The following is a 16,149-nucleotide window of genomic DNA, read 5'->3' as shown; positions in this document are numbered from 1 at the left end:
TAACAGAGCTACCCCTCCACCTTTTCCTCATTTCCTGTCCTTCCGAAATGTCATGTAACCTTGAATATTCAGGTTCCAGCCTTTGTCATCTTGCAGCCATGCCTCTGTAATGGCTATTAGATCATGCACATTTATTTCTATTTGAGCTATCAATTAATTTGTTTTGTAACGAATGCTACGCGCATTCAAATACAAAGCCTTTAGTTCTGCCTTTTTACTATTTACACAACCTCTAGCTTTAGCTGCTTGCACACTCTTAATTTTGTACATTCTGTCCTTTCCTGCCACATTCTGATTATTATTTCCCTTATTGTTACTTTGCTGTCTTGCCTTGTCCTCTCTTTTTCATTTATCATATCTTCTCTCACTTGATCCCTTGCCCCCACTATTTAGTTAAAAGCCCTCTCCACTGCCCTAGTTATATGACTCGCCAGAACACTGGTCCCAGCATGGTTCAGGTGAAGACTGTCCCAACGGTACAGCTCCCACTTTCCCCAGTACTGGTGCCAATGCCCCATGAATCGAAACCCATTTCTCCCACACCAATTTTTGAGCCATGCGTTTAACTCTCTAATCTTATTTATCCTATGCCAATTTGCTTATGGTTCAGATAATAATCCAGAGATAATTACTTTTGAGGTTCTGCTTTTTAATTTAGCCCCTAGCTGTTCATACTCCCTATGCAGAACCTCTTTCATTGTCCTATCTATGTCGTTGGTACCCACATGGACCACGACAACTAGATTCCCCTCCCCCCCCCCCCCCCACCCCACCAGAAGCTGTGGCGGCAGCTGTGACCCTCTGCATCCATGTCTCTGGCAAGTTCCTCTCCATCCCCGAACAGATGTCCTGAACCCTGGCACCGGGCAGGCAACACAGCCTTTTGGACTCTCGTTCTTGGCCAGAGAGAATTGTGTCTATCCCTCTGACGATACTATCTCCTTCTACCACTACGTTTCTGTTTACTCCCCCCATTTGAATGGCTTCCTGTACCAGCTTGCCATGGTCAGTTTGCTCATCCACCCTGCAGCCCTCACTCTCATCCATACAAGCTAAAAGAACTTCAAACTTGATTGGTTTGCAATCCCGAGCATCAATTCAGAGTTGGGAACCTGGAAGTGGCTTTGGTGGGACATCGGTCCCGATCTTCCCAGAGGCGGCCAATTAAGAAGCTGCCTCCTGGGGACCCATCCAATTAAGGATGGTGGTTGGGCCAGGAAACCCAGAGGCCCAATCAGAAGGCCCGCAATGATGCTGCCTGACAGCGCCTCAAGATGGAGGCGCCCTGTGAAGAATTATAAAATTGTAAAAAAAAAGCGTGGCCACAGCTGTCAGACCATCATTATTTAGAATTTAGAATTTAGAACATTACAGCGCAGTACAGGCCCTTCGGCCCTCGATGTTGCGCCGACCTGTGAAACCATCTGACCTACACTATTCCATTTTCATCCATATGTCTATCCAATGTCCACTTAAATGCCCTTAAAGTTGGCGAGTCTACTACTGTTGCAGGCAGGGCGTTCCACGCCCCTACTACTCTCTGCGTAAAGAAACTACCTCTGACATCTGTCCTATATCTTTCACCCCTCAACTTAAAGCTATGTCCCCTCGTGTTTGCCATCATCATCCGAGGAAAAAGACTCTCACTATCCACCCTATCTAACCCTCTGATTATCTTGTATGTCTCTATTAAGTCACCTCTCCTCCTCCTTCTCTCTAACGAAAACAACCCCAAGTCCCTCAGCCTTTCCTCGTAAGACCTTCCTTCCATACCAGGCAACATCCTAGTAAATCTCCTCTGCACCCTTTCCAAAGCTTCCACATCCTTCCTATAATGTGGTGACCAGAACTGCACGCAATACTCAAGGTGCGGCCTCACCAGAGTTTTGTACAGCTGCATCATGACCTCGTGGCTCCGAAACTCGATCCCCCTACTAATAAAAGCTAACACACCATATGCCTTCTTAACAGCCCTATTAACCTGGGTAGCAACTTTCAGGGATTTATGTACCTGGACACCAAGATCTCTCTGCTCATCTACACGACCAAGAATCTTCCCATTAGCCCAGTACTCTGCATTGCTGTTACTCCTTCCAAAGTGAATCACCTCACACTTCTCCGCATTAAACTCCATTTGCCATCTCTCAGCCCAGCTCTGCAGCCTATCTATGTCCCTCTGTACCCTAGAACACCCTTCGACACTATCCACAACTCCACCGACCTTCGTGTCATCCGCAAATTTACTAACCCACCCTTCTACACCCTCATCCAGGTCATTTATAAAAATGACAAACAGCAGTGGCCCCAAAACAGAACCTTGCGGTACACCACTAGTAACTAAACTCCAGGATGAACATTTGCCATCAATCACCACCCTCTGTCTTCTTTCAGCTAGCCAATTTCTGATCCAAAGCTCTAAATCACCTTCAACCCCATACTTCCGTATTTTCTGCAATAGCCTACCGTGGGGAACCTTATCAAACGCCTTACTGAAATCCATATACACCACATCCACTGCTTTACCCTCATCCACCTGTTTGGTCACCTTCTCGAAAAACTCAATAAGGTTTGTGAGGCACGACCTACCTTTCACAAAACCATGCTGACTATCGCAAATGAACTTATTCTTTTCAAGATGCTTATAAATCCTATCTCTTATAACCTTTTCCAACATTTTACCCACAACCGAAGTAAGGCTCACAGGTCTATAATTACCAGGGCTGTCTCTACTCCCCTTCTTGAACAAGGGGGACAACATTTGCTATCCTCCAGTCTTCCGGCACTACTCCTGTCGACAATGACGACATAAAGATCAACAACAACGGCTCTGCAATCTCCTCCCTGGCTTCCCAGAGAATCCTAGGATAAATCCCATCTGGCCCAGGGGACTTATCTATTTTCACTCTTTCCAAAATTGCTAACACCTCCTCCTTGTGAATCTCAATCCCATCTAGCCTAGTAGGCTGTATCTCAGTAATCTCCTCGGCAACATTTTCTTTCTCTACTGTAAATACTGACGAAAAATATTCATTTAACGCTTCCCCTATCTCCTCTGATTCCGCACACAACTTCCCACTACTATCCTTGATTGGCCCTGTTCTAACTCTTATCATTCTTTTATTCCTGATATACCTATAGAAAGCCTTATTATGAAAGGGGGAACCCCTCCACAGGATAACCTGTGGCTGCAGCTGTGATCCTCTGGCACCCATGTCTCCAGGGGGTGGGGAAGGGGATTGAAGGAGGCATCAATAGCCCTCGGGCCTGCCACTGGGAGATCAGCTCCAGGCACTTTCCGGGCTTTAGCCTCAGCGGGAGCCCGTACGCTGCTGGTAAGATCCTGGCGGCATGAGCAATTTATCCCCAAGTGGCCACTTAATTTTTGAGCCTAATTAGTTATGTGCTGCTTCCGGCAGATAGCCCGTGCTGGTCAGACCCCGTCTCCAGTTAGAATGTTTGGAATAGAGATCGCGTCAGGGAGCCGCCCCAATGTGAGATTCTCTAATTTTGCTTCCGGTCCTGCCCCCAAACCTGTCTCTGTGGGACTGGGAAAATTCAGCCCTATGACTCAGTACCTTTAGTTACGATAGCTAAGCATCAGTAATGGTGACCATGAAACTACTGGATTGTTGTAAAAATCCATCTGGTTTACTAATTTCCTCTAGGGAAGGAAAACTGTCATCTTTGCCCAATCTGGCCTATGTGTGAGTCCAGACCCACAGCAATGTGGTTGACTCTTAACTGCCCTCTGAAATGCCTAGCAAACTACTCAGCTGTGTTCAAGAGGGAGCTCACCACCACGTTCTCAAGGGCAATGTGGGATGGGGAATAAATACTGGCCTTGCCAGCGACATCCACAACCCGTGAATGAATAATAAAAAAAGACTTGATAATGTATTTTTAAGTCGCATTGATTGAAGAATAAATTTTGGAGAGAACACCCCTGTTCTTCTTTGAATTAGTGCCATGGGATCTTTTATGTTCATCTGAGAGGTCAGACAGGGTCACAGTTTAACATCTCACTCAAAAGACAGCACCTCCAATAATGGAGCACTCCCTCAGTACTTCACCAAAGTGTCAACCTAGATTTTATACTCAAGTTTCTGGAGTGAAACTTGAACCCACAATCTTCTAACTCAAAAGCTGGAGTACTACCAACTGAGGCACAGCTGCCACCTAACAATGCCTACTGGGTTGATTGTACTACCTTGTTTTTACATGTACCCTGTAACTACATACATATTGTCCTATATAAACTGAGCATTAATTCATACCTCGGAGACATGTCACTTTGACCGGATCGAGAGGACGTCGCTCAGGGCCTGGCTCCCCTAGTGGCATCGATCGTTTCCTTTTCCCCAATCCACATGAATACTTCAGTTCATCGGTTGTAAACACAAATCTGATGAGGTAACGGAGAAGTCGACGGCCATCCTTTTTGGACGAATTGACAGCCTCATCCCACTGCTTACTAGTGATATAGACTGGATAGTTGTTCAACAACTGTTTGTTTCCCTGAAAATTGAAGATGAAAAACATTTGAAATGACAAGGACAGTTTAATCAAATGAATGTGATTAAATATGAATCTGCATAACAGTGCTCAGGCACTTTACAGATCACAGTTTCATTCATCTCATTTAAGATTTATATTATATACTGAACAACTCATTGATGGAGCTCTGATATCCAGCACGAGTGCCTTGAAAAATAAAGCACAATTGGGATCAGCTACAGTTCCTTGATACATAAAGAATGTGCACAAAACTGCCTCACATGACTCCCTGAGGAAGTATTAAAGATTCACTGCATTTGATTTCAATATATAGTGACTGTGGTAAACAGATAATCAACAGTAGATTCAGAATTGCTTCATCCTTTTGTCACTATCAGCAGGCACCGATATCCTTTCCTGTAAACAACGATGTGTTTGATAAGGTGTGACACATAGAATTTACACTGCCAATAAAAACAGAATTCAAAATGGAATAAGCACTCACAAATAATATGCAACTATGTTTTCCTACATGCACTCCATGCACATGCTACACCCATTGGGAGTGCAGAATCAGATCTTGCATTTAAAACTTTGAGTTCCATGCTTACAGTTTGTGATATTATTTAAACCCTTTAATTAGATTCAGTCTTCCCACTGACTTCCAATTGTTCCAACTGTTTGATCAGATGTGAAAATCTAAAATTGACCAGCTTCTCATAACTACTGCTAATATTCTCTATTTACTACAGAATATTAACTAAAAGAGAATTTTAAAAAGTAAAAGATTAAGTATATATTATGAGCTGAAGGCACATTACTCCATCATTTTTTTAAAATTTCAGAAGCACTTATTGAATTATTTAGCTCATAGAAGAATCAAAGAGAAACACATCATATTGAAGGTACTTGGTTCTCTCAAGTTGTGTTGCATTTTTGGATCAATCAGTTGGATCTTGGAGTGCTTTCTGTTCATGGCCATCCATCATCTACATTCCCAGAGCAGGAAGAAGAGAACGGCTACTGTCAGAGGTGTAATGTTGTATTAATAGAACCATTCAGCAGAAATCAAAGCACACCATTTTAACACTATACAGGTTGCTGGTCAGACCACATCTGGAATACTGTGCCCTGTATTAGTTCCTACACATGGTGGGTGATATAGTGGCCTTGGAAAAGGTCCAGAGGGGAGCTTCAAGAATAATTCCTATTTTAAAGAACCTCAAGTACTCAAGGACCTTGGTGCATTTACTTTAGAGTAGCATAGACCAAGAGGTGACCTGTTAGAGGTCTATAAAATAATTAAAGTGCTAGATAGGGGTGGCACAGTGGTGCAGTGGTTAGCACCGCAGCCTCACAGCTCCAGCGACCCGGGTTCAATTCTGGGTACTGCCTGTGCGGAGTTTGCAAGTTCTGTGACTGTGTGGGTTTTCGCCGGGTGCTCCGGTTTCCTCCCACAGCCAAAGACTTGCAGGTTGATAGGTAAATTGGCCATTATAAATTGCCCCTAGTGTAGGTAGGTGGTAGGGGAATTGAGGGAAGTTGGAGATGTGGTAGGAATATGGGATTAATGTAGGATTAGTAGAAATGGGTGGTTGATGGTCGGCACAGACTCGGTGGGCTGAAGGGCCTGTTTCAGTGTTGTATCTCTAAATAAAAATAAATAAATAGTGTCCCTATTAATAGATTATTCCAGCTTGACAGATTGGGGCGGACCAGATGACGAGTTTAAACCATGTAAGGGTAGGAATAGATTGGATGTTCTTTTCTCAGAGAGTAATGAGCCTCTGGAATACATTGCCGGCTGGTGTGTTGGGTGCAGACTCTCTCTATGCCTTCAAGAGGGAGCTAAACTAGTTCCGGACTGAGGTGCAGATTGCATCAGACAGAAGGACTCTAAAGAAGATCTTTATAGCTATCACTTTCTCCTGGACTGGTTTTGATTGCCCGAGGGGATCGGAGAGGAATAATTGGCCTTAGATTTTATCTCTTTTTTTTGTATCTTCCAGGAGATTACATGGCTGCGAGGGAAGGGGTGGGAGAAAGTATTTAGTCATGGTGCTCTGGCCATCATGGTGTGCGGCAATCTTGATGAACCACTTGGCCTTTTCCTGCCTGTCAATTTTGCATGCCTGTATGGGCCTATAAATCAAAGATTATTATGTTATGTAGCTGAACATGGTGTATCTTTAAGATAAAATGTTTCAGTTTATCATTTCTGTTCTACCCTGTAACAATTTAACCTGCAATTTATGTCATCCTGTCCAATCAAAAAATGAGACTTTTAGTTCCAACTGTTTGATTGGTGTGAAAATCTAAGTGAGCTTGACTAGAGTTTCTCATAACTACTGCTCGGTTAAGTTGCTGCCGAGTACAGCGTGTAACAAATGACCTAAATTAATGCAAATGTACAAAATATTGCACCAAAAAATAAATCATTGTACAGTACTGCAATCTTCAGAAAAGCAAACCCTTACAGTCAAATACTTCACCTCTTTAGTCATTCAAGATGTATCAGAGAATTACTATATTCATAACCGCAATTTCAGCTTCCATACAAAATCTAGAAACACAGGGAGTGCTATGTTACTAGACACCCAAAGCTTACACCGAGTTAACCCAATGTGAAAAGGAAATTAAAATCAACAGAAAGGAAATAGTAATGATGCAATCTCAATGCTAGGCAGCAATGTCAAATGAGCTGCATCTCACTAAAGCGCAAGAACTTATCACGAAGGACTCCTTCTATTCAAAAGTACCTCTGTTGGCTGCTCCTCTGAGATTGGTTGAACAAGTTGATTGTGATGCTGGAGTACAGACTTGTAATAATCAAGAACAGTCTGGCAGGGCACTGCATGAAAGAAAATCATTTCAGATAAGCATCTAGTACAATCATAGCATGCATCTTAATAGAATGAGCCACTATTTAGCATTCATGAAGGCAGAGTACTCATGAAAGTTGTTTTATGTGCCTTTTACCTCAATAATTATTGTATGGCAACCATAAGAATCTCCTCATTCTCACTGTGAATTCCAAAAACATTGAACTTTCAGCAAAGAAAAAGCTCTTTGCATAACAGGTTACCATAAAACTGCTGAGAGTATGAATGCACTGTTGGCTGGATGCATCAGAATTCAGTCAGCAAATGCTGTGTTCTACCATCATTTACAGTAACGTTACTTGATATAGTAGGAAAGGAGAAGTTAGGCACACACTAAGCCATGCGGACTAATAATGACTCGCACCCTTATTTTATCTTGCACTGTGAACCACTGTGAAGATCACTGTCACAGTGTATAAATAGTTAGTGTGTGCTTGACCACTGAGTGTTCATGTACTTAAGTGTTAATGTAGGTGTTTCTATCCAGGAAAAAATTCCTGTCACCACAATCCTGAAATTTTCACTCATAGCAGCAAAGGACCTTCGGCTGAGGATTGTAGGAATTGCTTCTGTATGTAATGCTTTGAAATTTTAACAAATGTGAGAACTAAAGCTGGGGTTATGAATATTGTGTAGAATTGTCCAAAGCCATAATTTCAATCCTGACTCTAAAATAATCAGCATAAATATGAATATCAATTAACCTCTAGTACTAAGGGTATGAGGGAACAATATTAGAATAACTAAGTCAGATTTCACACACCTGGAATCCTATCCAAGGTTTTCCTTAGCTCCTCATTTTCCTGCTGAAGTAAAACCACTTCCTGTTCCAATTCTTGGCACCTCTGGCAGTAGCCATCCTCTTCTTCCTCCTCAGGGAATGTAGATGATGGATGAACATGAGATTCTGATGTTGCTGGGGATGTCCATCCTCCCAAAGTATGGGTAGGAGATGTGGAAAGTGGATCTATTTCTGTCACATGACTGCACTCACTCATTCCTACAGTACTCTGTGAAGGACGCACCCCGGCCAGTAGGTAACTTTGAAGAGAATCAGTAAACACACGAAGCAAGGCTGAAGTCTGATGTCTCTTTTGCACATGCTGCAATTCCACTTCTGGATTGTCTGATGTCCTTGGCTGCATTGGACCGCCTCTGACTAGCTGACACTGTCCTGTGCGCTCATCATAACATCCACTCTCTTTTTTTACACAAGAAATGACTTGAGGTTGGTTGGTGTCCAAAAGCTTTCCATTGTCCTTTAGGAGAGTCAGGACTCGACTGCATTGCTGTGCAAAAGCATCAAGTATTAAGCGGCTCTCTGTAGTGGAGTAGAAACAGACACAATACTGTACGAGTAAACAAGAATTGGGTCTCATAATCAGCCAGCTCACCTCCCCCCAAACTTCCCACCCCCACTTCTGCCAAACCCCACACTATTTTCTCCACATGGTTAATCGCCTTAATGCAGATTTCTTCACCACAGAGGGTGAAGTGGTAGAGTTTGGAGGCAAAGTATGATCATCGATACCACTTCACAACTGATAGAAAAAATAGATATTCAACCTTCCCAAGTTGAAAAGCCTTGCCAATTTAATTCCTGCCTCTCCTTTAGAGAAAATGGACAAACGTGTAACAGCTCTGTTACAGCATTCCAAATGTCAACAGCTGTCGGATTAGTCAGAGTGGATTTTGGAACACTCACAGGGAATAACTTCTATTGAAAATTGATATCTGTATACATTTCAGTGGTCTATGATACCATATTGTTTATTGTACTGTTGAACTTATGGCACTGTTTTCTCTGCTGTGATATAGCAAATATCATCTCTTTTGCTGATTCCATATTTACTCCAATGGCGTCATTTAGAATCTCATATTCAGTCCACTCATTCAAAGTTGCTAATTAAAATTCACTTTTGGTGCATAAAGTAACTTCAAATTAACAGGAGATGGTAGCTGCTTTTATATTGTGTTTAAGCTGTATATCACACAAGCGGATATGGACAGGTCGGCCTTCGGCTGTTTTGGTTCGATTATTTTCATAACGTACAGTAAAGAAATCATTTTTGCTAACTGTATATCGAAAGATGGAAATTAGCTCCTTAAATTATAAATGTATTACTAAGCAAGAACATAATCCATTTTTATATTGCAATTACAGTGAGGCCAGCTCCTGATTGAGTGATACCATCTCCTGATCGAGTGACACCAGCTTCTGATTGAGTGACAGCAGCTCCTGTTGGAGTGACATCAGCTCCTGTTGGAGTGACATCAGCTCCTGATTGAGTGACATCAGCTCCTGTTGGAGTGACATCAGCTCCTGATTGAGTGACACCACTTCCTGTTGGAGTGACATCAGCTCCTGATTGAGTGACAGCAGCTCCTGTTGGAGTGACATCAGCTCCTGTTGGAGTGACATCAGCTCCTGATTGAGTGACATCAGCTCCTGTTGGAGTGACATCAGCTCCTGATTGAGTGACACCACTTCCTGTTGGAGTGACATCAGCTCCTGATTGAGTGACAGCAGCTCCTGTTGGAGTGACATCAGCTCCTGTTGGAGTGACATCAGCTCCTGATTGAGTGACATCAGCTCCTGTTGGAGTGACATAAGCTCCTGTTGGAGTGACACCAGTTCCTGATCGAGTGACACCAGCTCCTGTTGGAGTGACATCAGCTCCTGTTGGAGTGACACCAGTTCCTGATCGAGTGACACCAGCTCCTGTTGGAGTGACATCAGCTCCTGTTGGAGTGACACCAGTTCCTGATCGAGTGACACCAGCTCCTGTTGGAGTGACACCAGTCCCTGTTGGAGTGACACTAGTCCCTATTGGAGTGACACAAGTTCCTATTAGAGTGACACCAGCTCCTGATCGACTGAGACCAGCTCCAGTTGGAGTGACAGCAGCTCCTGTTGGAGTGACACTAGCTCTTGACAGGTGAAGCTAGCTCCAGGTGCACAGGTCTTGCAGCTGCATTTAGAAAGTAAAGTTGCAGACCTAAGTTACACCACACAAGTATACTTTCAGAAAGTTAAAGAGAAAATGTTGCAAAAACAGAGCAAGATCCACCAAGTTTCAGAGGATGCAATGATGGAGGTATTTTCAAAGGAACGATGATCCAGGTGATGTACAGAGTCATTTGCAGAATTGAAAGATGATGTCGAAGTTGAAGCACACCATAAAATCCTGAGGCAGCAGAGGTTTGTTCTTCAGCCCAGGTGGGTGATATTCTGGCCAGGAACAGACTTAGCTAAAACCAGTGTTATCACCATGTGGATGATGGCATGGCTGGTTTCCACTGTTCACTCCCAACTGACTACAGATAGTGTTTTTGTTTAGTGTTTCAGCCCCTATGTTTTGCTGGCCAAATATACAGACAGTGATAGGTTTTCTTGTAGGTTTAAAACAGAAGATTACATATTTATTAAACAATAATCATCACTCAAAATGTTCCCAACACCACACACGCATGTATTCACTCTCACAGGCACACACAATGGACGATAGATAGAGGAAAAGGATAAGAAGTGTTAAGGATTCAAGGTGTATATGTCTGCTGTTTCAGGAAAACCTGTGGGATCCTCTCGGAAGGTGAGTTTTAAAGTTGCAGGCCTATTAGCTGGCTGTATTGTATTTGCTGGGTTGCTGAAGTCTTCTAGTAGTTCATTTCAGTTTGAAGATGGTGCTGATATTCTTAGCTCAGTTTTCACAGGTGGAGGAGTTATTTCAAAGACACTCTCTTTTCTCTTGTGCAGTTGGCTTTCAACTTGTCTCAGCAGGGTTCAAATGTTTGCTGGAACTGATCTCTCTCTCTCTCAACCTTGTGCTGAAATTCAAGATGTTGACCATGTGGCTGGAGGGTCCAGACTGATGTTGATGACTTGATGACTGAACTGGAAAGTCCCCTTTTGCTCTTCAAAATGATTACATTTAAAGGTAAACTCATTAAGTGTTAGTTTTTCCCATGTAACTTTAGGTTTCAGTTCCTGATGAGCTGTACAATAGCTTTTGATGGCCCCATTTTGATAATATGAGGGTTGTTCACACTCATTTGTGGTGAAGGGTAGCTGGAGATGTAGAGTCTGGGAGTGCCTTTGTTTTAGCTCGTTTTGTATATAGTTCACATCCATGTGTGATAAGCTGTCTCATTTCCATACAGACGGGGTTAATTGGTTTTAGTTCTAGTAGACATGGATGTGCATTTTAGTGTAGGAGGTGGTATGGGGCATGTGACTTATCCTCCATTTTGTTGACAGCAAATGTACAGTCTTTTAAAAATTGTTCTAATTTTTTATAATGCTTCTGTTTGTTTCTGTATTTTCATCACTGCATTTCTCGTGAGCATGACACTAGTGTAACCAGTAGCCAATCACAGGCTCAGCAGGAGACTGAAGTCTTTGAGCCACAGCAGCAGGGGAAGAGCAGCAAACTGATGAAAGTTACTTTAAATATTGCACAACAGCAGCAAATCAGATACAGAGGTTGGGTCGTATAACCCGAGTAGTCCAGAGCAGAAGCATCCTCTTGATGTCAAGAGGAGTCTAGGAATCTGAATTTGAATAATAAACCCTTTGTCAGAGCTGGAATCTGGAAGATAAGTGAGCCTGGAACTGGACAAGATGAAAAGGAGGAAGCATCTACCGTTTGATTCACTGTCACTGTGAGGAATGCCAACTTTGGTTCTACTCATCTCAGTCAGCTGAAACTCGAATGTAAACTTTACAAATAAAGACAAACAGCAGATGCTGGATATTTGAAATTAAAATAGAAAGTGATAGGGATACTCAGCAAATCTATCAATATACGATGTCTTGCTCAGAAGGAGCGATGATAAAATAAACAATGAATTGGAGGAATTATGAAAATAAAAAGTCAACTGTTATACTGAACCACAAGAACATGGACACTTGTACCACAGACAAAATGGAGTAGCGGTCATGTCATCCCTCCTGCATTGACAATGCACACCTCCATCTGTTGAGGATGAAACTCGTTAACCTCATCTGAAATGGCTCTGGGGAGAGTCCATTCAAATTAAAAGCAGCACCATGTTGATGACTCCTATCTACATGAATGAACTAACAGACTGACTCACAGGCCAAATGAAACTGAATAAGAGTGCAGTAGCACCATTATAACAGAATGGTCCCATTCAGATATCAACAGATAGACATGATTTTCATATCCTGGTCCATTGTGTGGTTACACCAGCAGAGAGGGCCATATGTCACCTAACAGAAACTCCAATGTGATGGATTTTTACCTTAAAAGGTAGCGCTCTGGTGAGCGAGAGAGAGAGACAGAGAAATATCAAGCCAAGATCACAGAAAGCCAGGTTCCAGTCAGAGGCTGTGAGAGAGATCCAGTTAAGCAGAAGAAGCCTGCTGAACAAGAACTGAACAACCACTGCAGCAGAGAAATTACAAAGTGACTTTGAGTCTCTCCATTTGTGAAGTTAAACCAATTTCACACCATCAACTTTGGGCTGCATTTTAACACTAGAACTCTCCAACACCTCAGCAAGTTCAAGACTGCAAACATCCAGGCCTGCACCTTTAAAAAAGACTTTCCTCCCAAGAAGATTCAACAGTATTCTGGAAACCACGAACACTTACATCACCTTGGACTTTCATTGTATCCTATACTTTCTCTCTATCTAGCTATTCTTGTGTATGCATGTGTGTGTGAATGTGTGAGTGGGTGAAGGTTGCAACCATTTCGGGATTGTTAAAAAAAAGTCATCTTCCTTTTTTAACATATGAGAAAACCTGTCATTTGTCTGTTTATTTAACCTAAAACACTCAGGGACTAATGTACCATTTTTAACAAAACACGATTGCGGTCAGTTGGGAGGTGAAAAGTGAAAGCCACTTACCACTTGTCTGTAATAATGAAACGGAATAAGACAGCAGAACATTTTGGGACCTTTGATCATAATTGTTACAACTCACAGCATTAATTCATTTTCAGGTGCTAAAACATGGATGAAAGCGCAAACTGCAGACATTTCCTTATGTACAATTAAACTAAACACAAACATATTTCAATATACGGCTAGCAAAAATGAAAGTGAAACCTTTTTTCACTGTACATTATGCTAATACACTAACTGGAGGAAAGCAGCCAAAGCACATTAGTAAGTACTGTACTTGCTATTCTCTAAAGTCATTGCACTTTTATTTCTGGTCCAAGAGGGCTGTGCTTTGACAAGTCAGCTTTATCTTTTCTCCATCTTATCATATTATCATTTCCTGTTTGCAATTCTAACGATATCTGGAACTTATTGGTTTCAGAGAGAAGCTCTATTATGTTCAAAGATATTTGCAAGAATTAGTTCAAAAGGTATGAGCGTTCAGGCCCCATCATAGACAGATGTTGTCTGTTTTATGCTGAGAGAGATGACTGAATATTTCCGACACTGTCTTTAATACTGGCAGCTCTCCATCAATTCTATCGAGAATGTTCCTAGACTTTAATCTCAGTTCAGCTCAAGCCTTCAGCAATAGTTTTATTTTTCTTGTCTTCTGTCTTTTCGGACAATACTGCAAGATTTTAATTTCCTTTTAAACAATATTTAACATTGTTACACTTAGTCGACATTTATTGCAGAAGCCATCATCTTCATGGAGAAGTGTCTGGGATTGATATAACATCGCATCATATCTCTCAGGACATCCCAAAGTGTTTCATAGAAAATTATTTTGAAGCGCAGTCAGTTTTGCTACATAAACAAATGTGGCTGCGATTTTGCAGAGCAAGGCATAAAAGAATGACATGGATAACTAGGTAATTCTTTAAATCGGGTTGCAGGCCCACTAAATGTACTACACAATGTCAAAATATACAGCAAATACACAATAAATTCCATGTCAGTAAGATTCCTACCCACAAAAAACAATTTTACCGTTGTCACATTTTTAATAACATACAGATATTCCCATAAACCTTTTGGACATTTAATTATTTTTCTTCTTTAGCTTGGATATCTGATTGAAAAACATTTTTTTTTTGCCAAATGCACAGCACCACAGAGAGTGTTGCATAGAGTATCCTAGCTACAGTTATTATACTTTAAATATTTGGAACATTCTGCATTGATTGGCTGTCATTGATGTGATGATTCATAAATATGTATAAGGTAGTGTACGGGCATGTCTGACATTCTTTCATCAGCTGAAATAGATATGATACAAAAGGTCTGAGACTGGGGCGAGATTTGCATACAGATGAGACTAATAAAATCTCAATAAAAATGGCCACATTCTCATAAGATAATATTAAACTATATCCATTCGCAACCTGCTTAAACGTCATTTTGCATGGTTTGCTTGCCTGTGTTCAAAATGGCAACAAAAACAGAACAACAGTTTACTATTTACTAATACTGTGGCTTTAACTGTAACCTCAAAAGACTCACGATCCTCCCTAAACAACATTCTCTACCATTGTCTTGCATAGCAAGCATTGTTAAATTCATATTCTGAGCCAAAATGAGAAGCAAACCAAATTAAAAACACAATTCAATTGAAGATTGGTGCTCTAAATAAATTAAGAAGATTAGGATTCAGGAGCACATCCGCACATTATCCTTTAAGTGACTGGTTATGTGTACTAGATTTGCAGCAATAGAAAAAAATTATGTTTTGGTTCTTATTATGCGACTTTTTATAGTCCTCAAGGTGAGGGATGTCACTGATGAAACAGTTTCTATTTTGGGAACTCAGTATTAGAATCAAGCACCCTCACAATAAGTCTAGCATGGTTAGGAATAGAGTAAAGATCCTTCTATTCTGCTCCAACAAAGTGCCTCAGCCCCAACCATACAACATCACCTCATGTCACACAGTGTGACAATTTTCCATTTCCTAAGCCAGCCAGCCTTCATTGTGTCTGAGGGAGATTACCAATTTAGTGCCAGTTAGTGCCATATTAGGAACAGTTTAGTGCATTAGGACTCATACTGTCCAACTCATTCCACACAGGACGCTTACAGACAGCAGATAGTCATCTCATCTCATTTTTAATTATTCTAAAGTATTATAAAGTAGAATAAAATAGAAGTATGTGCAAAATGGGAAAGGGATTCTTAGAATGCATCAAGGACTATTCTTTAATATGTATATTGCAAATCCAGCAAGGAAGGATGCAGTGTGAATCATGGTTCTGAATAATGAAGCAGGACTAGTAAATTACATGAAGACAGGGAAGCATTTGGAAAAGAGTGACTGTGAACTCATTAGATTCAGATTGAAAATAGATTTCTTCAAAAGAAACAGGTGGAAGATAAAGGCTTTGGACTGGAAATGAGCTCTTTTCAGTGGCATGAACGAAAGCCTAACCCCGATTAATTGGTTGGAAAATGTCCAATCAAACAATGTGCCAATAGTTGGAGATAATTAAATAAGAGGTTGATAAGGTACCAGTTAAATATATTCTGACTAGGAGTAAAGGTGGGTTGTCAAAGGTGGGGATTCCATGATAAATAGAGAAGTGAGAACACATGAAAAGTTTAAAAACTTTAAAAAGAGACCTGTGAAATAAAGGAGGATTATACAGAACAAAACAAAATTAAATAAAAGGTATAGAAGGGAGACTGCAAACACAAACAGGATGTATGAAAGAAGACAGTCAGTCAGCATAAAGGGTTAGAGATGAATATTAGGGAATGGTAGCAATGTTTGATAGGCATTTTGCATTAGTCCTTACAGACAAAATTGAAAGCAGGATAAAGGAAATGCAGTGGAGGTTTGTATATAGAAATTTTCAAAAGG

The 16,149-nt window shown here is 41.3% G+C and overlaps 1 protein-coding gene across 2 annotated transcripts in view; it reads right to left on the bottom strand.

Moving 5' to 3' along the window:
• Positions 1 to 16,149, bottom strand: part of LOC137385007 (BEN domain-containing protein 4) — a 48,729-nt gene that overhangs the window by 15,800 nt on the left and 16,780 nt on the right. Inside the window, exons 2-4 of one of the 2 annotated variants that reach the window (XM_068059777.1) lie at positions 8,140 to 8,697; positions 7,254 to 7,345; positions 4,275 to 4,515 (exon numbers count right to left, since the gene is read on the bottom strand). In XM_068059777.1, the coding sequence (XP_067915878.1) occupies positions 4,275 to 4,515; positions 7,254 to 7,345; positions 8,140 to 8,697 (891 nt within the window). The remainder of the gene's footprint in view (positions 1 to 4,274; positions 4,516 to 7,253; positions 7,346 to 8,139; positions 8,698 to 16,149) is intronic. The other variant, XM_068059844.1, reaches the window with a different exon arrangement.

Source organism: Heterodontus francisci, chromosome 1 (assembly GCF_036365525.1).
Source record: "Heterodontus francisci isolate sHetFra1 chromosome 1, sHetFra1.hap1, whole genome shotgun sequence".
NCBI lineage: Eukaryota > Metazoa > Chordata > Chondrichthyes > Heterodontiformes > Heterodontidae > Heterodontus > Heterodontus francisci.
Note: the sequence above shows the minus strand (reverse complement) of the source record. Positions and strands in the feature narration are given on the sequence as shown.